Source organism: Muscardinus avellanarius (genome assembly GCF_963383645.1).
Source record: "Muscardinus avellanarius genome assembly, chromosome: X".
NCBI classification, from domain to species: domain Eukaryota; kingdom Metazoa; phylum Chordata; class Mammalia; order Rodentia; family Gliridae; genus Muscardinus; species Muscardinus avellanarius.
In genome coordinates, this window is record NC_137792.1 from 81,097,135 (window position 1) to 81,123,421 (window position 26,287).

General features: G+C 36.1%; 1 protein-coding gene across 3 annotated transcripts in view; it reads left to right on the forward strand.

The window, feature by feature from the left end:
• TENM1 (teneurin transmembrane protein 1) overlaps positions 1 to 26,287 on the forward strand; it is a gene marked incomplete at both ends in the record, with an annotated part of 892,332 nt that overhangs the window by 672,483 nt on the left and 193,562 nt on the right. For all 3 annotated transcript variants that reach the window (XM_080719098.1, XM_080719100.1, XM_080719099.1), the window contains 2 exons: positions 1,818 to 2,079; positions 6,643 to 6,910. In XM_080719098.1, the coding sequence (XP_080575224.1) occupies positions 1,818 to 2,079; positions 6,643 to 6,910 (530 nt within the window). The remainder of the gene's footprint in view (positions 1 to 1,817; positions 2,080 to 6,642; positions 6,911 to 26,287) is intronic.

Genomic DNA, 26,287 nt, shown 5'->3' on the forward strand with positions numbered 1-26,287 from the left:
TCAAAGAGATTAACTACAAAGAAGAAATAGGTAACACACACCAGAACCAGAGAAACAAGATTTTCCATCCAACAGACAACTAAGATTGGTTATCTGTGGAGATTCATTATTTATGTTAGTCTTTTACCTATCTCTAAATTGTATTGTTTGCCTTTATTGTTGTTAATTTTTAGGATGTCTAGTTGGAATATTAATATACCTTCAGATATAGCATTTGGAAATATTTTATCCCATTCTATTAGTAACTTTTAACTCTGTTTACATTGTCTTTGGATATACAATTTTTTTTTATTTTTTAGGGAGTTTGTATACTCTTCTGTTGCCTGTGCCATTAAAATCATATCCAAGAAATCACTGCCAATTTCAATGTTTTGAGGTTTTATGACCCAGATTTTCTTCTAAAAGTTTATAGTCTTAAGATTTATATTTAGGTCTTTTATCTATTTTGAGTTAATACTTGTATATGGGATTAGGTAAGGGTCCAATTTTATTCTTTTCCATGTAATTATTATTTTTCAACAATATTTAGTTAAAAGATTATTATTTCCACCACCAAATGTTCATGGAAACCTTGTCAAAAATAACTTGACAATATAGGGAAGAATTTAGCTCTAGGCTTTTATTTAACTCCAATGGTTTATATATCTGCCTTTAGAACAGTACTACATTGTTTCAATTATTGTAGCTTTATATGGTTTGAAATCAGAAAATATATATCTTCTAGCTTTGTTCTTTTTCAAGATCGTTTTGGGGTCTAGAGTCCATATTCCATATTAGGATAGATAATTTTTCTGAAAAATAAATATATAAATATATGATAGTTTCACCTAAAAAAATAGAAAATATATTCTCTGGTAAGAAAGAAAGCAAAAGGAAATATTGAAATGTTTTCATGTAATTTTAATTTTTCAACATTATTTAGTTAAAATATTATTATTTCCTCCACTAAATGTTTGTGGAAACCTTGTCAAATATAACTTGACAATATATGGAAGAATTTAGCTCTAGGCTCTTATTCAGCTCCAATAGTTTATATATCTGCCTTTAGAACAGTACTACACTGTTTCAATTATTGTAGCTTTATATGGTTTGAAATCAGAAAATATACATCTCCTAACTTTGTTCTTTTTCGAGATCGTTTTGGGTATCTAGAATCCATATTCCATATTAGGATAGATTTTTTTCTGAAAAATAAATATATAAATATATGATAGTTTCACCTAAAAAAAAAAGAAAAAAATATTCTCTGGTAAGAAAGAAAGCAAAAAGAAATATTGAAATATTATCTTTATGTTATCAAAAGCTTGGTATCAGACAAATGAAACTGTTATGTGAGATTATCATTTTTAATTTTGGATAAATTGCTATAATACTAGATGTCAACCACTTAGCCAAGCATGGGAAGGAGGGATGGAGAGGGAATGGGGTGGGGATTGGGTGGGGGCTGACTGGGCGATGTGTGCATGTATGTCTACAAAAGTTTTCTTTGTATCCCACTATGATGTATGAATACAGTGCACCAATAAAAAAAATTAAAAAAAAAGAAAGGCTAAAATAAAAAAAAATTGGTTCATGAAATCTGGGTAAATATCAACTGGTGGTGTAAAAATTTTTTTCTCAAAAGTCTATTGGATAAGGAAATGAACTCATCTGTGAAATGAATATTTAGATAGAAGAAATTTATAAAGTAGAAAATACAGATGGATATAATTGAGTTCCAAAAGAAGGAAAGGACACAATTTTAAAATTAACCTAGTTTTAATCTTTTATTGTGTTTGCTTGTTTGGTTGACATATCTTATACTTATTTCTTCTCAGCTTTGACCTTGTCGCTGTTGGTGGTATCTCTGTCATCTTAACCTTTGAACGGTCACCTTTCCTGTCTGAGAAGAGGACACTCTGGTTGCCTTGGAACCAGTTTATTGTGGTGGAGAAAGTAATCATGCAGAGGGTTGTATCAGATTCACCATCATGTGACATCTCCAACTTTATCAGCCCAAATCCTATTGTGCTTCCTTCACCTCTCACATCATTTGGAGGGTCCTGTCCAGAGAGAGGAACTATCGTTCCTGAGCTGCAGGTGTGTATATTGGCATCAAATCTATAAAGTCATAGTATCATGGGGTGTTCAACAGTATATAAAGGCTAAATTCATTTTCCTATTGTTATTTCCAGCCCTATAACATTCATCCCTTCATTTTCCAGAAAAGCTTTCAGATATATCCTCTCCAGCACACACTTGCAAGGTAATTGACCAAGGCTTTAGGGCACTATCTGTGGTTATACAACAAGACAAACTCGTGGTCACTAAATTAGAACTATAGTCTTAAACTAAAGAAAGCTATTCTCTAAAGAACAAAGCTAACTGGTTCAATATTGATAATACTATATTCAATTAGCTTGGACCATTTGTGGTTCTAAAAACTCTTTAAGAAATTTTATTTTCTTCCATTGTGTAGTTTATGTACATTTTCATTGTTCTTAGAAGTCATGGCAACTCCTCCTAGTTATCTGTGTTTCATAAAGGTAGATTCCAAGCCTGCAGGGTATTTTTTCTCTCTAGGAAATTTCTTAATGTACCTCCACAAACATATCAAAGTCAATCACTAAGCTGAACATAAAAAGGAGGGATGTGAAAGATGTATGACTACAGTGCACCAATAAAAAAATTAAATTTTTTTTCCTCTTAGAGTTCAAGCTTTATAATTAGAAGACATTTTTGAACCATAATATTTTAGCACTTCTACAATCCTTCTTTATTGAGCATTCAATATTACCAACATCTTACTCCATTGAAATAAACATACTACCATGCTCTGTACACCTTATAGAAACATTTGATGGATATTAAATATGAAAACCACTGAAATGGACTCATAAGCATTACAGATCCATAAATCAAGAAATATACTAAAAAAAAGGTAAAATGGATATTTCAAGACTGAGTTGATTTTTCTTGCATCACAACATCACCACTAGGTTTTCATAGTTCATAGGAAACTTAGGAAAGACTCACACAAAAATAGTGCTTCAAAGAGTTACCCTTCATGGCCTTTCTATAGAATGAAGAAAAAAATGGTATTAGTAGTAAGCATATTTGATTACCACACTCATTACTTTATAAATTCAATTAGGAAGTATGGGGTTTCTTTTTATTTTTTATTGGTGCATTATATTCATACATCATATTGGGGTAAAAAAAAAAAACTTGTGTGTACAGACATGTACACATCACTGATTTAACCCCTACCCAATTCCCACCTCATTCCCTCCCCATCCCTTGCTCCCTTGCTTGGCTTAGTGGTTGATTTTGATATGTTTAAGTACACTGTGTGTTTTAGAGATTTTCCTTCTTCCCCCCTCCTTTCTCATTCTTTAGGTTGTCTTGTTTGCTCCTCTATAGGATTTCCTTTTTCATCTAGAGTTCCTCCTATAATCCATTTCTCCTTAGCTCTCACATATTAGGGAAAGCATCTGATTTCTTATTTTTTGTGACTAACTAATCTCACTTAGCATAATGTTCTCCAGTTCCATTCATTTCCCTTAAAATGATGTAATTGAGTTTTCTTAATGGCTGAGTAAAATTCCATTGTGTACATATCCCACAGTTTTGTGATCCATTCATCTGTTGATGGACACCTTGTCTGGTTTCACAGTTTGGCTATGATGAATTGTGCACCTATTAACATAGATACATATGCATTAGTTTGGTAGTTTGGTTTCCTTTCTTTGGGGTAGATACCCAGAAGTGGTATTGCTGGATCAAATGGTAGATTTGTTCCCATTCTTCTGTGGACTCTCCATACTGTTTTCCAAAGTGGTTGCACTAATTTGCAATCCCACCAACAATGTCTTAGAGTTCCCACTTCTCCACATCCTTGCGGCATCTATTGTTGTTTGTGTTTTGATTGACTGCAATTCAAGTTGGAGTTAGGTGAAATCTCAAGGTAGTTTTGATTTTCATCTCTCTGATTGCCAATGATGTTGAGCATTTTTTCATGCATTTATTGGCCATTTGAATTTCTTCTTTTGTGAAGTGTCTATTTAGTTCACTTGCCCATTTTCTTATTGGATGCTTTGTTTTCTTAGTGTTGAGTTTCTTGAGTTCTCTGTATATTCTAGATTTTAGTCCTCTATCAGAGGTGTAGGTGACAAAAATATTCTCCGATTCTACTGGCTCTCAATTGAGGTTTTTGACAGTTTCTTTTGCTGAACAGAAGCTCTTCAGTTTTATACAATCCCACATATTGGTTCACCTTTTAATTTGTTGTGCCTTTGGGGTCTTGTTGAGAAAGTGTTTATCTGTGCCTATGTGTTGTAGTGTTGGACCTATGCCCTCTTCAAGAAGCTTCAAGGTCTCTAGTTTGATTTTCAAGTCTTTTATCCATCTTGAATGGACTCTTGTACAGGGTGAGAAAATGGGTTTAATTTCCAATTTTCTGCATATGGTTAACCAGTTTTGCCAACACCATTTGTTGAACAGGCTATCTTTTCTCCAGTTTATGTTTTAGGCCCATTTGTCAAAAATCAATTGGCTGAAAGCTTGTGGATTTGTTTCTGGATCTTCTATTCTTCTCCATTGGTCAGTGTATCTGGTTTTGTTCCAGTACCATGCTGTTTTATTACAATGGCTTTGTAGTATAGTTTAAAGTCAGGCATTGTGATTCCTCCTGCATGTTTTTTGTTGCTGAGAACTACTTTGTCTATTCTGGGCTTTTTGTTATTCCAAATAAATTTAAGGACAGATTCTTCCATGTCTGTGAGAAATTATCTTGGTAGTTTAATGGGCATTGCATTAAATCTGTAGATCACTTTTGGTAGGATGGCAATTTTAATGATATCTATTATGCTAATCCATTAACATGGGTGATCTTTACATCTTCTAAGATCTTCTTTGATTTCTTTTTTCAATGTTTTATAATTTTCTTTGTAGAGATTTTTACCTCCTTGGTTAAGTTTATTCCTAAGTATGTTATTTTTTGTGATTGATCCTGAGTGGATGTGTTTTCTGAATTTCTTTTTCAGTGGATTTATGGTTTTCTTTCAGCCCAAAAGTTTTCAACATTATCTATGATGGTAGGTTCCTTAGGGAAAGTAAATACTAAGGAGACAAATGTCATGTTATCTTTTACTACTGAACTCTGTCACTTTCTGAGAAGACAGTCAGTGGACAAATCTGATATCAAGTAAGTAATGAAGAGGAAGAAAAATTGAGTTAAAATAACACAAAAGGAATTAGGTCCTCAGACCAGAAGGATTACCAATAATCATGGACAAAATGAGATGTCATGTGTTTAACAATCAGTTTGTTTGACCACTGTCCACACAAGTTTGAGCGAGTAAGGGAGGACAAGATTTTGAAGTAAAAATAAAGAAGGGCACAAAAATATCTCTACAATCCCTTTACAATAGAATGGGCTTTACTTTTTTTCAGATACTTGATGGAACTCAAGATTCAATTTTAATAATCATTTTTGGTCGTTTAACTCCATCTGTAGTAATAGACAAATAAGTATGTAAAAGCAATTAATTAGAAAAGCTTCTAAATTTCAGATGCCAACTTGGATAGCAAGACACAGAGAAATACGTGAGAATTTTTTTTTTAATTTGGCAGCTGGGCATGGTGGCTCATGCTTGTAATGGCCAGAATTTGGGAGGCTGAAACCAGGGGATTATGATTCATGTCCAGCCTCAGCTACTTAGTGAGGCCCTCTGCAACTTAGTGAAACCCTGTTTCAAAATAAAGAATAAAAAATAGAGCAGGGGGTGTAGCTTGGAGATCAAATGCCCCTGAGTTCCATCCCCAGACCGGCAAAAAAGAAAAAAAAATGGCCCTGAGGTTATACCAAAGTTGAAAAGAATTGATGACATTAGTAAGGATTAATTCTAGGGATACCATAATCTTTGTCATAGAAAATGACTTTCTGGACCTGCTTTTGGTGTTCTTTTAGTTAGAGATCCTCACCTGATTAAGAATTACAGCCATGGGTTTTTGATAAATGACTGAACACCAAACAAGATTTTAGGTATACAAAAAAAGAAAACGCCTTAATGGAGCTCATGGCAATGAATTTTATTACACTCAGGAGTATGAGCTTTCCCAACTTCTACTAGGGAATTTTTGGAAAACTGCTTAAAAACTGAAATTGTTCTTTATGTACTATTTCCTGGCAGGGGAAAATTGAATGTAGTCTTGACAGTTGGCTGAATGTTTTATCCCCATGCAAATTTGGTACAAAATTTGAAACATATGGTCATACAGTCTCACAAAAATCCAGGAACAAATGGCTTGACATTCTTAGATCCCATTAGGTTCTCTCCTCCTGTATGTTTTTATGCTGAAAAGCATTGGATATCTTCATCTACCTGTGACCACTCACAAGAGCCTATAATAGACAAGGTATGGTGGTACATGCCTGTAATCTCAGTACTGGAGAGGCTGAGGCAGGAGGATCGCAGGCTCAAGACCAGCCTCAGATACTTAAGGAGACTCCCTGTAACCTAGTGAAACCCTGTTTCAAAATACAAATTAAAATAGGAATAGTGGTGTAGCTCAGAGGTAGAACGTCCCTGGGTTCAATTCTCAGTATAAACAAACAAACTAATAAATAAACAAATTCAATTTGGCTTTCATTTCTTTCAGGTTGTACAAGAAGAAATAGCCATTCCTTCCAGCTTTGTGAGGCTGAGTTATCTGAGCAGCCGAACCCCCGGGTATAAAACCCTTCTACGAGTCCTTCTGACACATTCAATGATTCCTGTGGGGATGATTAAAGTCCACCTCACTGTTGCTGTGGAAGGGCGACTCACTCAGAAGTGGTTTCCTGCTGCAATTAATCTTGTCTACACATTTGCCTGGAACAAAACCGACATCTATGGACAGAAGGTTTGGGGCCTGGCAGAAGCTTTGGGTATGTTGAACTAATTTTGTATATAAATGGCAGTATTATGCTCACAAAGCAGGAAATATTAGGTGCATATTAATTTGTACTTGGAATAATTGTATATTTTCTTTTAAAATCATCTAAGGCTTTTTATTTAAAGATGCCCTTTGAGCCTCTTTATTGTTCCATTTTGAAATATTTTGCTTCAAATTTATTTGTGTTCTTCTTTTATGATGGTTTCATACCAGTGGAATTACACAATATTTGATTGGTACCTATCTCCAGAGCTGAATATTGTCTTCTAACTGACCTTTGGTGTGGCATTCTTTAGGCCATGTTTTTAGATTTGATATTTAAACTGTCATTTCCACTTAGAAATTACAAAATTCCGCCGGGCGTGGTGGCGCACGCTTGTAATCCCCGCGCTTGGGAGGCAGAGACAGGAGGATCGCGCAGGTTCGAAGCTAGCCGCGCGCGCTGGCTTAGGAGACCCTGTTTCCAAATAAAAAAATGTAAAAATAGGTCTGGGAGTGTAGCCCGGAGATAGAAGGGCTTCCAGGAACCCCAGTACCACCAAAAAAAAAATTAAATTAAAAAAAAAGAAATTACAAAATTCCAATTTACAGACATCTCTGCTTATCTTTTATATCTAAGATAGTTAGACTCCATTAACTTGTTACTTCAGTATGTTATATTTTAAAAAATCATCCTTTCTATTCCTTTTGATTTCCTATAATCTCGGGTCTTTAAAACCTAGAATCTCATAGATAACAGGCACCTTAAAAGGTTCTTTGGTCCCGAAGATTTTAGACATTTGATTTTCTCAAACGACATTTTGTGTGTGTGTGTGTGTGTGTGTGTGTGTGTGTGTGTGTGTGTGCGTGAGCACGCATTATGTGTGTGTGTGTTTTACTGGGGATTAAATCCCAGGACATTTTGCCTCCAAACTACACCCCCAGCCCATTTTTATTTGGAGACAGGGTCTCATTAAGTTGCTGAGGGTCTCACTAATTTGCTAAGGCTAACCTCAAATCTGTGATCTGTCTGTCTTAGTCTCCCAAGTATTGGGATTACAGGCATGTACCACTATGCCCAGCTCCAAACAAATGACATTTTAAAAATAAGACTGAGACAGGTTTGTCAGGTTTTATTTTTACCAAGTAAGAATATTTTAAAAATTAAAAACCTTACTGTAATCTACTATATCCTGACACTACCATAATTTCATGAAGGAAGGACATTTCAGCACCAAAAAGAAGTCTTTTTTAAGAAATGATGGTAAACAATCTAACATTGACACTCATAGAATAATAGACCGGCACTAAAGTCTTTCATTCTGAAGACAGTGAAAACTTCCTAAAAGACCTGCACAGATCTGAAGCCCTGCAGATGGGAGCCATTGATCTTTGTGCCTTCAGGCAGTACCTCATGAAAACCACTCTTAGACAGATGAGAAACCAATTTTAAAGCTCTCCAGAGGAGTTGTTTTCACATCTTCCCTTGGAAATGTCTATCATGATGCAGCTCCCATATAGCTGACCTATATTCTTTCAACTACAATGTGTCAATTTCCTCTCTCTTTCCAGAGAAAAATAAAGGGAGACAAAAAACCACTGGTGACCTTTCTCTGCCACAGAGACCTTCAAATCATATATATATATATATATATATATATATATATATATATATATATATATGTGTGTGTGTGTGTGTGTGTGTGTGTGTGTGTGTGTGTGTGTAGTTATATATGTATATGTAGTTATCTCATTTTTTTGAAGTTCACTGAAATGCAAGGAACATGGCTAGGTTCAGATTTCCTCAGTTAATGGATAAGTACTATAAATATGTATAGGAAAATAAGAAAGAATAATGGCACCAGCTTCACAGGCAATTCTAGAGCTACAGTCTTGTTCAGGGTATATTGTAGTTCTAGAAGGCATTTTTTTCAACTCAACAATTCTATTTGCCCCTTCTGCAGCAAGAATATGCTGCTTCCCAGAGTAGTGACTCAGTCCTACATATAACTCAGCTCATTTCTTCTACTGGGCTAACTCTCCTTGGCTCTCAACTTTACACTGATTTAAGTGGGCTGGCTGACTCTTTTGGCATTGAGATTCCTCTTAGAATATCAGATTACACCATCCAGTGACCAGATATCATTGAATATCCCTGTGAGGCAGGACTCTACTGTTAGGTCAACTGCTACCAAGGTTGCTAACCAGCCAACACAGCCCTACCCAGTCCCTACTCCAGTGAATGTAGTAGTAACAAAAACAATTATTTAGCCAGAGTTTTTCACTAGGTTCAAATCTTCCCTTCTCTACTTACTAGTTATGTAACATTGGGTAAATTACTCTTTCTTCAAGTGCAACAGTTTTTCCATCTATAAAATGGGTATCATAAAGATGATGTACTAACATAATCATTATTTTATGGCAATTAAATAAGGTGGGGGATATAAAGCGCCCAGAACCTCATGTACAAAAATTTTTACTCAACAAATGGCTAGTATAGATTTTATCAGTGTAGCTGTGGTCAGGATATTGGGATCATGTGGTACAAAGCATGACACATGTACAGGTGCTTTTTGCCTGACCTTCACTATGAATGTAGCTGTAGGTATAAGAGGCAGGCATTCTGTGCTACATATTCCCCATCTCCTATCCCACACACACAGAGGCACAATCTCTTCTCTGCCTACTCTGTGCTGTGAGAGGCTGGTTTCTATGAACTATGTGGAAGTCTGTGCTCTCTGGCTTCCTCTTTGATTCAGTCAATGTGTGGTACTATCTGTAGACTATAAGGTGGAAGAAGAACAGAACTGGGGTATTTGTTCCTTTTTATGCTTTACTGCACTTCTGCCAGTGGCTGTTTTTGATGAATAGTGTCTCTTGTACATGTCTGAGCTCTTCCTAGCCTTCTGTATAATCACTTACTTCCCCTGCCCCTGCAAACCTGGAAGGTCTCCCAGTGTTTCCAATTTCCTGGTGTGTCTCTATCCTTTTTGGATTCCCCTAAGCTTTCCCACACCTTCATTCAAACTTTTTGTGGTGAACACTTACTAACATGTTGTCTGATTCTTCTGGGACCTTGACTGATGCAAATTCAGACTCATATTCATCTCTCTAGAATACCATCCTACAGCATTTGCTTTGCTAGGCAGAATAATCCCAATTCCTCTCTTTTCTCTGTAGCTCTTTATCTTTCAATTCTTTATAACCCTTTTCAGACCCCTGCTGGATTGGGGTATATGTGTGTTTTGTTTACTCTTTTCTTAAAATTTTACGCAAAATCCTCATAAAGAGTTGACTATTACCATATCTAGCAGTCATTTCTTGTTGAAGTTTACATCAATGCAGTTGAACCTCATGTGTTTAAATATGGCTTTATTACCTGGGTGTGGTGGTGCATGCTTATAATTCCAGCATTTGGGAGGCTGAGACCAGAGAATTTTGGTTCACAAACAGTCTCAGCTACTTAAGGAGGCCCTTTGCAACTCAGTGAGACCCTGTTTCAAAATTTGAAAAAAGACTAAAAAATAGTGCTGGGTGTGTAGCTTGGAGGTACAATGCCCAAGGGTTCCATCCCTAGTACCCCCAAAATGCTTTATTGAGATATAATTCACATACCATAAAGTTCATCTATTTATAGCGCATGGGTTAGCCAAGCATGATGGTGCACATTTGTAAGCCCAGTGCTTGGGAGGCTGAGACAGGAAGATTATAGATTCAAGGCCAGCTTTACAAGTTATCAAGGCCCTTAGCAACTTAGTGAGTTCCAGTTTCAAAATTTAAAAAGGGCTGAGGGTATAGCTTAAAGCTAAAATGGCCCTGGGTCCAAACTCCAGTATCAAAAAGTTAAAAATAAAAAATATAAATAAGTAAACAAAGTACATGGGTCAATCTAATTGAAAAAGTTGTCCAACCATCACCAACATCCAATTCTAGGACTTTTTCATTATCACCCACAAGGTAACCACATACGTGTTTGTAATCAATCTGCACACCTCCCTACCCTTGAGCTTGGGGTCCACCAATCTCCTATCTGTCTTTACAAATTTCTCTATTCTGGATATTTAAAACAAAGATAATCATTTAATATGTAATCATATTTTTATTCTTTTGTGTCTGGTTTCTTTCACTTGGAATATCTCAAAGGTTCATTTGTGTCATGGCTTATATCTATACTTCATTCTATCTTATGATTGAATAATATCCTATTTTATGAATATATCATATTTGTTTGCTCATTTATCAACTCATGGATATTGAGGCTATTTTCACATTTTGGCTATTTTGAATAGGACTGCTATAAGAATTTATATAAATGTATTTATTCCAATAACTGTTTTCAAGGTTTGGGGGCATATACCTAGAAACAAAACTACTAAATTATATAACTCTATTTTTAAATTATTGAGAAACCACCAAACCATTTTCCACAGTGGCTGTAGCATTTTATCAACCTTACTTCATACATAAGATGCGTTCATCTGGGCAGGATGGCACATGCCTGTAATCCCAGTACTTGGGAGGCTGAGACAGGAGGACCATTGCAGTTTGGAGGCCAGCTTTAGCAATGTATTGGAGCCGGGCGTGGTGGCGCATGCTTGTAATCACAGCATCGGGAGGCTGAGCGTGGAGAATCACTGTTCACAGACAGCCTCAGGTACTTAGTGAGGCTCTCTGCAACTCAGTGAGACCCTGTTTCAAAATAAAGATTTAAAAATAGGGCAGGGGTTGTAGATCAGAGGTCGAAAGCCCCTGGGTTCCGTCCCCAGACCTGCAAAAAAAAAAAAAAAGCATTGGGATCCTCAGCAACTTAGAAAGACTGTTTCAAATAAAATAAAATAAATCTGGTGGTATAGCTTGTAAGTAGAATATCTTTGAGTTCAATCCTCAGTACCAAAAATTTGTTAAGATGGATGTGGTAGCATGTGCCTATAATCCAAATACATGGGAGGTTAAGACAAGCAGATCACAGGTTCAAAGCCATTTTCAGCAACTTAGTGAGAACTTGTTTTAAAATAAAAAGCTCAGGGTTCAATGTGGAAGTATAATACCCCTATGTTCAATCCCCACCACAAAAACATGACATTACATCTCTTTTTTAAGTATCTTCAGTGCTGAAGATTCTAAAATCTTCCTCTTTGTCCTAGGTGACCACCCTCAATGACTTAATTTGTAATATGTCTATGGATAATTGAGTAAACATCTAAACCACAAATATAAGCAAAGACTTTCTGGCATAGACACCAACAGTTAAAAGCTGTACTTCAACTGTTTACCTATATAACAATATACATCTTATTTCTAAAATTGAGTTCCTGGTCAAATTTTGCAGTTTACTGAGAAACCACGAAACTTTTATCTATAGTGGCTGTAACATTTTATCAATTATTTATTTTATTTATATATTATTGACTCTCAACAAAGACATTTATATTCTGACAATAAAATGGCCTTGAGTAAGATGATAAAATATATGTTACTGATTTCTTTTTAAGGTTGATAACAGTAATAAAAACAAGAGACAATGGACCTACTCAGAAATACCCAAATCAGGGGAAAAATGTTTCTGTGCATTTGAAGGATACAGTTTTTAGGGTGGAGAAAGAAAACTGTTAAGGTTTCCAAAGAAAACAGCTAAAACAACTTCATGATTACTACATAGGCTGAAATATTGATTATTGCTTTGTAGGAAATGTCCCTCATAACTTAATCACAATTTAAAGAATTAGTGCCTAAAGGTATTTTATTTTCTCTCTACCCTTTGTCACTATCTCTATGGAGACTAAGAGAATTTTCTGACAATGGCATAGCATTTGAAAAGATGATAGACTGAAATTAGGGAATCTAATTAAAAACCTCTTAAGGACACCATAGACAAAGATCAAATGATAAATGGATAGAGATAAAGGGATCAAATATATGACCATTAAGCTGATATATTGATATCTATTATTGACTTTGAACAAAGACATTTATTTGCATTCCTGGAAATATTTTATAATAACTTAACTGATGGAGAGAAATAACCTAAACTTCCCACCATATATATATTTTTAATTTTATTGGTGCATTATATTCATACATCATATTGGGGTAAAAAAAAAACTTGTGTGTACAGACATGTACACATCACAGATTTAACCCCTACCCAATTTTCACCCCATTCCCTCCCCGTCCATCCTTTCCTTGCTTGGCTTAGTGGTTGATTTCTATATGTTTAAGTACATTGTGTGCTTTAGAGATTTTCCTCCCCCCCCCTTTTTTCTCCTCCTTTAGGTTGTCTTGTTTGCTCCTCTATAGGATTTCTTTCTTCATCTAGAGTTCCTCCTATGACCCATTTCTCCCTAACTTTCACATATTAGGGAAAGGATCTGCTTTCTTATTTTTTGAGACTGACTAATCTCACTTAGCATAATGTCCTCCAGTTCCATCCATTTCCCTGAAAATGATGTAACTGAGTTTTTTTTAATGGCTGAGTAAAATTATATTGTGTACATATCCCACAGTTTGTAATCCATTCATCTGTTGATTGACATCTTGTCTGGTTCCACAGTTTGGCTATGGTGAATTGTGCAGCTATGAACATGGATAAACATTCATTAGTTTTGTAGTTTGGTTTCTTTTCTTTTGGGTAGATACCCAGAAGTGGTATTGCTGGATCAAATGGTAGATTTGTTCCCATTCTTCTGCAGACTCTCCATACTGTTTTCCAAAGTGGTTGCACTAATTTGCAATCCCACCAACAATGTCTTAGAGTTCACACTTCTCCACATCCTGGCCGGCATCTGTTGTTGATTGTGTTTTGAATGATTGCCATTCTAGTTGGAGTTAGGTGAGATCTCAGGGTAGTTTTGATTTGCATCTCTCTGATTGCCAGTGACGTTGAGCATTTTTTCATGCATTTATTGGCCATTTGAATTTCTTCTTTTGTGAAGTGTCTATTTAGTTCATTTGCCCATTTTGTTATTGGATGCTTTGTTAATTGAGGTTCTTGACAGTTTCCTTTGCTGAACAGAAGCTCTTCAGTTTCATGCAATCCCACGTATTGATTCACCTTTTCATTTGTTTTGTCTTTGGGTTCTTGTTGAGAAAGTGTTTGTCTGTGCCTATGTGTTGCAGTGTTGGACCTATGCACTCTTCAAGGAGCTTCAAGGTCTCTGGTTTGATTTCCAAGTCTTTGATCCATCTTGAATTGACTCTTGTACAGGGTGAGAAAGTAGGATTAATTTCCAATTTATTGCATGTGGTTAACCAGTTTGCCAACACCATTTGTTGAACAGGCTATCTTTTCTCCAGTGTATGTTTTAGGCCCCTTTGTCAAAATTAAATTGGCTGAAAGCATGTAGATTTGTTTCTGGGTCTTCTATTCTGCTCCATTTGTCAATGTATGTGGTTTTGTTCCAGTACCATGCTGTTTTATTACAATGGCTTTGTAGTATAGTTTAAAGTCAGGTATTGTGATTTCTCCTGCACAGCTTTTGTTGCTGAGAACTACCTTGGCTATTCTGGGCTTTTTCCTATTCCAGAAAAATTTAAGGATGGATTTTTCTGTGTCTGTGAGGAATGATCTTGGTAGATTAATGGGTATTGCATTGAATCTGTAGATCACTTTTGGAAGGATGGCCATTTTAATGATATTTATTCTGCCAATCCATGAACATGGAAGATCCTCCCATCTTCTAAGATCTTCTTTGATATCTTTTTTCAGTGTTTTATAATTTTCTTTGTAGAGATTTTTTTACCTCCTTGGTCAAGTTTATTCCTAAGTATTTTATTTTTTTGTGGAAGATCCTGAGTTGAAGTGTTTTCTGAATTTCTTTTTCAGTGGATTTATAGTTGGTGTACAGGAAAGCTTCTGATTTTTTAAGACTGATTTTGTATCTTGACACTTTGCTGAATTTGTTCATCAGTTCTATAAGCCTTTTGGTTGAGTTTTTTGGGTTTTCTAAATATAGTATCATGTCATCTGCAAATAGTGAAAGTTTTGGTTCTTTTTCTTTTTTTTAATTTTATTTTTTATTGGTGCAATGTATTCATACATCATAATGGTATAAAGAAAATATTTTTGTAGACATACATGTACACATCGCCCAGTTAGCCCCTACCCGATCCCCACCCCGTTCCCTCCCCACCCCTCCTTCCCATGATTGGCTTAGTGGTTGACATCTAGTTTTATAGCAATTTATCCAATATTAATGATGATAATCTCACAAAACAGTTTCATTTGTCTGATACCAAGCTTTTGATGACTAAAAGATAACAGTTCAATATTTCTTTTTGCTTTCTTTCTTACCAGAGAATATTTTTTTCTTTTCTTTTTTTTTTTTTGGTGAAGCTATCATGCATTTATTTATTTATTTTTCATAAAAAAATCTATCCTGATATGGAATATGGACTCTAGATACCCAAAACAATCTCAAAGAAGAACAAAGCTAGAAGATGTATATTTTCTGATTTCAAACCATATAAAGCTACAATAATTGAAACAATGTAGTACTGTTCTAAAGGCAGATATATAAACCATTGGAGTTAAATAAAAGCCTAGAGATAAATTCTTCCCTATATTGTCAAGTTATTTTTGACAAGGTTTCCACGAACATTTGGTGGAGGAAATACTAATCTTTTAACTAAATATTGTTGAAAAATAATAATTACATGAAAAAGAATAAAATTGGACCCTTACCTAATCCCATATACAAATATTAACTCAAAATAGATAAAAAACCTAAATATAAATCTTAAGACTATAAACTTTTAGAAGAAAATCTGGGTCATAAAACCTTACAACATTGAAATTGGCAGTGATTTCTTGGATATGATTTCAATGGCACAGGCAACAGAAGAGTATACAAACTCCCTAAAAAATAAAAAAAAATTGTATATCCAAAGACAATGTAAACAGAGTTAAAAGTTACTAATAGAATGGGATAAAATATTTCCAAATGCTATATCTGAAGGTATATTAATATTTCAACTAGAAATCCCAAAAATTAGCAACAATAAAAGCAAACAATACAATTTAGAGATAGGTAAAAGACTAACATGAATAATGAATTTCCACAGATAACCAATCTTAGTTGTCTGTTGGATGGAAAATCTTGTATCTCTGGTTCTGGTGTGTGTTACCTATTTCTTCTTTGTAGTTAAATCTCTTTGAGTATTTTCTCTAGCACTGGTTTTGAAGACATAAATTCCTTCAATTTCTGTTTGTCGTGGAAGCTTCTTATTTCTCCATCTAATTTGATAGAAAGTTTTGCTGGGTAGGAAATTTTTGGCTGGAAATTGTTTTCTTTCAGAGTTTGGAATATGTTACTCCAAGCCCTTCTGGCTCTCATGACTTGGTTTGGGAAGTCTGGAGTGATTCTAATTGGTTTGTCTCTGAATGTCACTTGGCCCTTTGCTTTTGTTGCCTTTAAGATTCTCTGCTTGGCTTCCACAGTGGTCATTTTTACAATTATGTGGTGTGGGGATCCTCTTCTCTGATCCTCTCTAATGGGAGTTCTATAAGTTTCCTGGACCTGTGTATCAACCTCTTGTTCTATGTTTGGAAAATTTTCTGCTATTATTTCCTTGAAAAGATTGTTAATCCCTTTGGTTTCACCTTCTTTTCCCTCCTCTATTCCAATTATTCTTAGGTTAGCTCTCTTAAAATGGGCCCATATTTCTTCAATGTCAGATTCCTGCTCTTGGATATTTTTTTCTAGATTAGAAACTATGCGTTCATTTTTTGAATTATCATCTTCTAGGAGCGAGATTCTATTCTCCATGTGGTCTAATTGGTTGTTTGTACTTTGAATTGAGGCCTTTACTTCATTAATTGCATCCTTTATCTCTCTTTGGCTCTCTCTGAATTCTTTTTGAAACACCTCTATTATTTCTACAGTTGTTTTCCTGATTTGATCTTCAATAAATCTCTGAATTTCTGTTTTATCAGGTTCTGATGTTGTGGGGTTGTGGGTATTCATTGCTCCATTGTTATTCCTCTTTCCCATGATTTCGGATGTTTGTGTCTTCTCTGGGTTCTTCCCTGGGTCACTACGACTTCACTTAAGGTGCTGTGGATCTCGAGTCTATGGTATCTCAGTTTCCACTACTCCTCTGCTGGGTTGTATCGCAGAGTCTCAGACCCTTGGAGTCAATCAAGGATGCTTTAGACCATGGGGGTGCCAGGTTGGGCATTCTCCTATGGTGTAATATCTCTGCCACCACCACTCCCCCACTGGGTCAAGTCCCTGGGAGTACAGTACTTAGATTTCTCCTCTAGGGGCCCCAATTTGACTCACTGTTGAGTGCGCAGATGGAGCTGTCGTGGACACGTTCTCGGACGTGAGGCAGACGTATCTCCTCTCTGTTTTCTGAGCTCCGTTATGAGTTCCCTTCCTCTCTGGAGCCTGGTGCTGGAAGGCAAAATGGCGCCCACCGCTTCACACCGCAGCTCCGGCTGCAGCACTGCGGTCTGGTTTCTGGTGTCTCGTTTTACGAGCCCTCTTTTTCTCTGGCCCTTAAAATTACATTTTTTGTTTCTCTGCTGATGGTGTTTTCTAGTTATGAAAGGAGCTGATTTTGTGGTAATAGAGATTGGTTGTTAGCGGAGCTCGTAAGCCCCGTTTTGCTCCATCGCCATCTTCCCGGAAGTCCCCCTGTTCTTTTTCTATTTGTTTTCCTCTGATTTCCATTTCTTGCCTTATTGCTCTGGCTAGAGTCTCCAGTACTATATTGAAGAGAAGTGGTGATAATTGACATCCTTGTCTCATTCCTGTTTTTAAGGGGAATTCTTGAAGTTTTTCTCCATTTAATATGATGGCAGTGGGCTTATTTTAGATTGCCTTAATAATGTTGAAATATGTTCCTTCTATTCTAATTCTCTGCAGTGTTTTTATCATAAATGGATGTTGAAATTTATCAAATATTTTTCAGCATCTATTGAAATGATCATGTGATTTTTGTCTTTGATGCTGTTTATATGGTGAATTACATGGATTTATTTTTGTATGTTTAACCAGCCTTGTATCCCTGGGATGAACCCTACCTGGTATGGTGTATGATTTTCTTGATGTGTTTTTGAATGTGTGTTGCTAGTATTTTGTTTAATAGTTTTGCATCCAAGTTCATCAGAGATCTAGGCCTGTAGTTTTCCTTCCTTGAACTGTCTTTATTTGGTTTTGGTATTGATGTGATCATGGCTTCATAGAATGCATTTAGGAGAGTCCCATTTATTTCTATTTCACAAAATCAATTGAGGAGTATCAGGATTAGCGAGAGAAGATGGCGCCGGCACAGCTCTGCGCCAGGGCTCTGGCTGCGGCACTGCAGCCTGGTTTCTTTTCTGGTGTCTGGTTAGTCTTCCAGCCCTCTTTTTCTCTGTCCCTTGTATTTACAGTATTTTTTTATTTCTCTGCTGATGGTATTTTCTGGCTATGAAAGGTGCTGATTTTGTGGTAATAAAGATTGTTAGTGGGACTCGTAATACCGCTTTTCTCCATCGCCAACTTCCCAGAAGTCCTTCCCCACCAGATATTAACAATGGTTCTATACATGACACTTCTCAACTTACTTTGGTTTAAGAAATTCTTTTATAGAAATTTGGTAGAGAGAATACTAGCCACCTTCCCCAGTATGACCATCCTGGGAACCTGTGAATATATTATATTGTGTGTCAAAAAAGAAGTGCAGACAAAATTAAGGCTGCTAATTCAGCTTCAGATTTGAGATTGGTCAGTATCCAAATTTATCTGGGTAAGCTAAGTATCATCACAATAGCCCTTAAAAGTGGAAGATGGAAGCAGAAGAGTAAGTCAGTGTTAAAAATATAAAGCTATGTAGGTCAATATTAAGTAAAGAACTATGAAAGAAAAGTACAGAGGTTTAATGTTTCTGACTTTGAAGATAGAGAGTAACAGCCACAAAACAAGGAATGTACGTGGCTGCTAGAAGCTAGAAAATCAAAGAAATACTTTCCTCTTAAGAGTTTTTTAAAGTAACTCAGCCCTCCTTATAAACATTAATTTTGGCTTATCTAGACTCAGTTGAGATTTCTGACCTTCTTAACTATAAGATAGTAAATTTTTTCTCATTGTAAAGCCTTTCAGTTTGTGGTACTTTGTTACAGCACCAATAGAAAACTAATACAGGCCTTGGCCAATTTCCAATAATAGGAAGGATTTTGGTTTTAAACTGGCTAGAAAATAGTTCCACTATTCTTTCTCATGTGAATATGAATCTCTAGCTCACTCATTTCTAAATGACAAAGAAAGAGGGGGCAAAATTTAAGCTGAATATGATGTAATAGAGAATATCTAAGTTCAAATGTGTGCTTAGTTTGAAATGTAGGAATTTTGTTTCCCACATAGCTCAGCCATGGGAAATTGTGATTTCTAAAAGATAAAATGTTACAAAAGAAAAATGAAATGTTGAAAAACAGCCAAAATGATAAGAGGAATGTTTGGGATCCTAGAATATCCCATCATTTCTATTTTTTAATGAAACAGACTTTGCAACTCGGATAATATGAGAATGAATCATTTATCAATAGAGGTTGTATGAACTCCTTCCATGGAAAAGTATCATTGGCAACTGATAAAAATGATTAATCCAAGTACAATATTGACCAAGTGGAAGAAGAATAAAATCACCATAGAGTTCCAGTACAAAAGCCACTATCACTAGTTCATCTGGCTTAAAAATGTTGTTGTCTGATATACAAAAAAGACTTCCCTGACTTCCGGGAAGATGGTGACCAAGAAAAGCGGGGCTTAAGAGCCCCACTAACAACCAATCTCTATTACCACAAAATCAGCACCTTTCATAGCCAGAAAACACCATCACCAGAGAAACAAAAAAAATCACCAGCCCCAGAGAGGAGGGGGTCTCAGAACAGAGCTCAGAGCCACAGAGGAGATACGCCGGCCTCACAGCCGTTGACGCGGCAGCAGCACCTTACTGCCAGCAGCAGCGGCAAGTTCACACGACACCACAAGACCAACGCACTCAACAGCCCACCAGGCTCCAGAGAGGAGCAACAGGCAGCAAAACGAGGTCAGCCGCTGCGGATCAGCCCAGCGGGATTCGGCAGATTTTTTGGCACAGGGAGCGTCTAAAGCTCCCAGTGTCTGTGTTAAGCACACGCTGCAGGGACTCAGAGCAGAGCTCAAAACCAGAGAAGAAATACACCAGCCTCATGGCCGAGGGCGTGGCAGCGGAGCCATATTGCCACTTGCGGCAGCAGCAGCGAATTCACTGAGTCCACTACAGCTCCATCTGCGTACTCAACAACAGTGAGTCAAATTGTGGGCCCCAGAGGAGAAATCCCAGTACTGCACTCCCAGGGACTTGACCCAGTGGGGGAGTGGCGGTGGCAGAGATATCACACCATAGGAGAACACGCAACCTGGCACCACCACCCCCCATTGTCTAAAGCAGCCTCTATTGACTCCCTGGGTCTGAGACTCTGCGATACAACCCAGTAAAGGAGTAGTGGGGTCTGAGATACCACAGACTCGAGCACCTTAAGTGAAGTCGTAGTGAGCCAAGGGAAGAACCCAAAGAAGGCACAAACTTCCAAAATCATGGGAAAGATGAATAAAAATGGAGCAATGAATGCCCACAAACCCACAACATCAGAACCCAATAAAATAGAAATTCAGAGATTTCTAGAAGATCAAATCAAAAAAATAACTGTAGAAATAATAGAGGTGCTTCGAAAAGAATTCAGAGAGAGCCAAAGAGAGATAAAGGATGCAATTAATGAAGTAAAGGCCTCAATTCAAAGTACAAACAACCGATTAGACCACATGGAGAATAGAATCTCTCTCTTAGAAGATGAGCAATCCAAAAATGAACACATAGTTTCTAATCTAGAAAAAAATATCCAAGAGCAGGAATCTGAAATTGAAGAAATATGGGCCCATTTTAAGAAAGCTAACCTAAGAATAATTGGAATAGAGGAGGGAAAAGAAGGTGAAACCAAAGGGATCAACAATCTCTTCAAGGAAGTAATAGAAAATTTTCCAAACATAGAGCAAGAGGTCCATACAGAGGTCCAGGAAACTTATAGAACTCCCTTTAGAGAGGATCGAAGAAGAGGACCCCCACGCCACATAATTGTCAAAATGACCAATGTGGAAGCCAAGCAGAGAATCTTAAAGGCAACAAAAACAAAGGGCCAAGTGACATTCAGAGACAAACCAATTAGAATCACTCCAGGCTTCCCAAACCAAGTCATGAGAGCCAGAAGGGCTTGGAGTAACATATTCCAAACTCTGAAAGAAAACAACTTCCAGCCAAAAATTTTCTACCCAGCAAAATTTCTATCAAATTAGATGGGGAAATGAGAAGCTTCCATGTCAAACAGAAACTGAAGGAATTTATGTCTTCAAAACCAGCACTAGAGAAAATACTCAAAAAGATTAACTACAAAGAAGAAATAGGTAACACACACCAGAACCAGAGATACAAGATTTTCCATCCAACAGACAACTAAGATTGGTTATCTGTGGAGATTCATTATTTATGTTAGTCTTATACCTATATCTAAATTGTATTGTTTGCTTTTATTGTTGTTGATTTTTAGGATTTCTAGTTAGAATATTAATATACCTTCAGATACAGCATTTGGAAATATTTTATCCCATTCTATCAGTAACTTTTAACTCTGTTAACATTGTCTTTGGATATACAATATTTTATTTTTTAGGGAGTTTTTATACCCTTCTGTTGCCTGTGCCATTGCAATCATATCCAAGAAGTCACTGCCAATTTCAATGTTGTGAGGTTTTATGACCCAGATTTTCTTCTAAAAGTTTATAGTCTTAAGATTTATATTTAGGTCTTTTATCTATTTTAAGTTAATATTTGTATATGGGATTAGGTAAGGGTCCAATTTTGTTCTTTTTCATGTAATTATTATTTTTCAACAATATTTAGTTAAAAGATTAGTGTTTCCTCCACCAAATGTTCGTGGAAACCTTGTCAAAAATAACTTGACAATATAGGGAAGAATTTAGCTCTAGGCTTGTAGTTAACTCCAATGGTTTATATATCTGCCTTTATAACAGTACTACACTGTTTCAATTATTGTAGCTTTATATGGTTTGAAATCAGAAAATATATATCTTGTAGCTTTGTTCTTTTTCAAGATCGTTTTGGGTATCTAGAGTCCATATTCCATATTAGGATAGATTTTTTTCTGAAAAATAAATACGTAAATATATGATAGTTCCACCTAAAAAAATAGGGAAAAAATTCTCTGTTAAGAAAGAAAGCAAAAAGAAATAGTGAAATGTTATCTTTAAGTCATCAAAAGCTTGGTATCAGACAAATTAAACTGTTTTGTGAGATTATCATTTTTAATTTTGGATAAATTGCTATAATACTAGATGTCAAGCACTAAGCCAAGCATGGGAAGGAGGGATGGGGAAGGAATGGGGTGGGGATTGGGTGGGGGCTGACTGGGCAATGTGTGCATGTATGTCTACAAAAGTTTGTATCCCACTATGATGTATGAATACCGTGCACCAATAAAAAATTAAAAAAAGACTTCCCTGCTAAAAACTCCATATTTGCTTTTGAAATAATTTAGCTTTAGTATTTTATTCTCTGCCTCTAAATAAGGTACAAAGTCTGGAAATCATTGTATTTTATTCAGTTTCTTTCTCAACTCTGCTGCTTGCAAAACAATGTAAGAGAATAATTATTGTTAAGTTCCCAGTGCTGTTAAAATTCTAGAGACAGCTTATTTAATTTGACAAACTGGCCTGTTCAGGGCCTCTGATCTGCATCTATTATGTGAAATTTGTCAAAATAATTCTCTATATCTGCTTGTGTCTGCATACATTATCAGTATATAATAATGCATTCTGCCTGGTCTTTGTTTTAATTAAATTAGATTGCAGTGGTGTAGAGTCCTAGAAGTTTAGAAAATCAGCCATCTGCCTTTAGTAGCTCTGCTATAAACAATTCTATTTTTCTTCAAGGTTATTGGCAATAACAATTACATAATTATTTACTACAGTAGTTTAGCAAGAAAGAGTGGTGTTTCTGGGAGAACTAGACTTCCTAAAGTTTCACAGTACATAGGAACCTGTCTAAATCTTGTTAGAGAGAAACAGGGGAACATTAATAGTAATAGGTGCTAAGCTATGGTTGCTTTGTGCACACAAAACATCCCAGAGAATGATGTTTTAGTGTTCATAAATTTTCCTTCAGTAAAACCTAAGCAAGCTGAATAGCTACAAAAATAGCATCTACTGAATATTTTAATAATAAGTTTGTAGTGCTTTACAATTTGCAAAGTACTTTCACATATATTATCTCATTTTAATTTGTATAACATTCCTGCCTAGTAGGCATGTCATGATTAATATGATCTTCATTTTACAGAAGGAGAAACTGAGGTTCTGAAAAAATAAGTGATGGGCCTAAAGTCTTCTACAACACAGGGATTCCAACACAGGTCTCCCAATTCTGTTGCCTTTCACTGCTGCCTCTTCACTAAAGTTACCAATCTACCTTAGCATATATGCAATCCAATGCCCCAATGGCTTTCTGTCAGAGAAGATAATCTGTCAGCAAAGATAATAATAATATTTCATCATTTCTCTCTACTCATGAATTTATCATTGTTAACTAAAAGCAGGGCCATTTTATCCATTTATATTTATTGTCACAGTGCCAAAAGTCTGAGTTTTCCAAGGACATACTAAATGTTTGCAAGTTAAAAAGCAAGTTTATTAGCACCAAAGTACTAAAGGAAAACCAAAAAACTCAACTTTAATAAATATTGTCTGCAAACTCAAGTATTATGTCAGCTCATCAAATGGAACTGGATTTTCACACTTAAAATATTTAATGTGTTTAATATGAAATATTACTTGTATCCATTTTAATATGTCCAATAAGATATGAGATAGGACCTCCAAAAACAAGAGGGCCTGGGGGCCTGCTAATGTTTTCAAATGATTCTGACTAATATTCTAGTAAGTAAGTAGTTTATGCCCATTTCAAACTGCTACTCACACTCATGAGTAAATTGTGAAATTCTTTTAGTTAGTCAGCATTTTTCTGAATAATGGAATAGAATGTAATGGAACATAATAGAACAAAATTGAATGGAATAGAATAAAAATATTGGAATATGATGCTATCAAAAGATTACTGTTGCCAGGCACAGTGGCTCATATCTGTAATCTCAGTACTTGGAAGTCTGAAACAGGAAGATCACAGGTTCAAGGACAGCCTTAGAAACAAAGCAAGACCTTCAAAACTTAGCAAGACCCTATTTCCAAACAAAAACAATTAGGTGGAATGTAGCTCATAAGTAGAATGTCTTTTTGTTCAATACGCAGTACCACAAAAAAATAAAAAATAAAATGGGCCTGGGGGTGTAGGTCAGAGGTAGAACGTCCCATACCAGAAAGAGAGATAGATTGATTATTGATTATTGTCTTTCTAAATCTTTGTTTCAGATGTATGTGTGTGTGTGTGTGTGTGTGTGTGTGCGTGCTTTTCCTTCTGTGTATGTTAGATCACAATTCACAAGTTATGTTTCTTATCACAACTTTCAGACATAAAAGTTTGAAAGTCATGAGTAAGTTGATAGACAAAAATTAAAAGATTTATCAAAAAATATTTATCATGGCTGGTTCCATAGTTTGCCAACTGTGAATTGTGCAGCTATGAGGATAGATATGCATGCATTAGTTTGATAGTTTGGTTTCCTTTCTTTTGGATAGATACCCAGAAGTGTCATTGCTGGGTCACATGGTAGGTTTGTTCCTGTTCTTCTGAGGATCATCCATACTGTTTTCCAAAGTGGATGCACTAATTTGCAATCCCATCACAATGTATTAGATTCTCGCTTCTTACACTCTTGCCAGCATTTGTTCATTGTTTTTGTAATGATTGCCATTTTAGTTGGAGTTAGGTGAAATCTCAGAGTAGTTTTTATTTGCATCTCTCTGATTGCTAAAAATGTTGCGTATTTTTTTCATACATTTATTGGACATTTGGATTTTTTCTTTGACCAAGATGTTCATCAACAGATGAATAGATTACAAAATTATGGGATGTATACACAACATAATTTTACTCAGCCATAAAGAGAAACGAAATTATGAAATGGGTGGAACTGGAGAACATTATGCTGAGATTATTCAGACACAAAAAGTAAAAAGTCTGGTGCTCTCCCTAATATGCTGAAGCTACGTAGAAAAAGGGTTATAGGAGGAACTATAGATGAAGAAGGAGAAATCATTGATGAGCAAATAAGACAACCTGAGGGGAATGGGAGGGAGAAAGAGGGAAATTCCTTAATTTAAATGACCTATATTTATAAACATATCAATCACTAAGCCAAATATGAGAAGGAGGTGGGGAGGCAATGGGGTGATTGTGGGGATGGGATAAATAAATGATGTGTGCATGTATGCCTCTACCATCTTGTATTCCATTATGATGTACAACCACAATGCACCAATTAAAAAAAGATTTATCAAACCATATTACTTATCTTTGAAGTCAGCAATTATGACTGTTCTTTCTTCCAGGGCCCTCTACCAACCCATATTGGGACATTATGACAATATCCCTTCAAGACTGGGCAACCACATAATTTAGCATTCAAACCAGATACTTGGGAGTAAAAGAGGTGCTATTAATAATTACATCAGGAAAACATGTTGACTAAATGGCAGCATTTTTCTTTCTCTTTCAATATTGCATACCTCTTAATCAATCTCATTACTTCAAAAGATACGCAGTTTATGTCAGGTGTGGTGGCGCATTCTTGTAACCCCAGTTCTGAGGAGTCTAAGACAGGAGGATAACAGGTTTGTGGCCAGCATCACCTACTTAGTGAGGCCCTCTGCAACTTAATGAGACCCTGTTTTCAAATAAAGAATAAGAAATAGGACTGGAAGCCAAGTGTGGTGGCACACACTTGTATTCCCAGTACTTGAGAGGCTGAGACAGGAGTATTGAAGGTTCAAACCAGTCTCTACTTAGTGAAGCTCTCAGTAACTTAGTAAGACCCTGCTTCAATATTTTAAAAAAATAGGTCTGGGGGGTATACTCTATAGGTAGCAGGCCCATGGATTCCAAGCATAGTACTAAAAAAAATAGGGCTGGGAGCATAGCTTGGAGGTAGAATGCCCCTGGGTTTCAGACCCAGTACTGCAAAAAAAGAAAAAAGAAAAGATAAAAAGATACCCAGTTCATTTGCAAGGTGAGTCTATTTACTAAACCCCTACCCAAAGAAAGAGGACTAAATAAGGCTAGAGGCTAATTAATCTTTTGATTTTATCTTTTACTGGATGGGATTGGGGAGGGTTAGTCTTCACTCACTTTTTATGTAGTAGAGAAAAATGAGACATTCTGGCCACCCTGACCTTCTTTATAT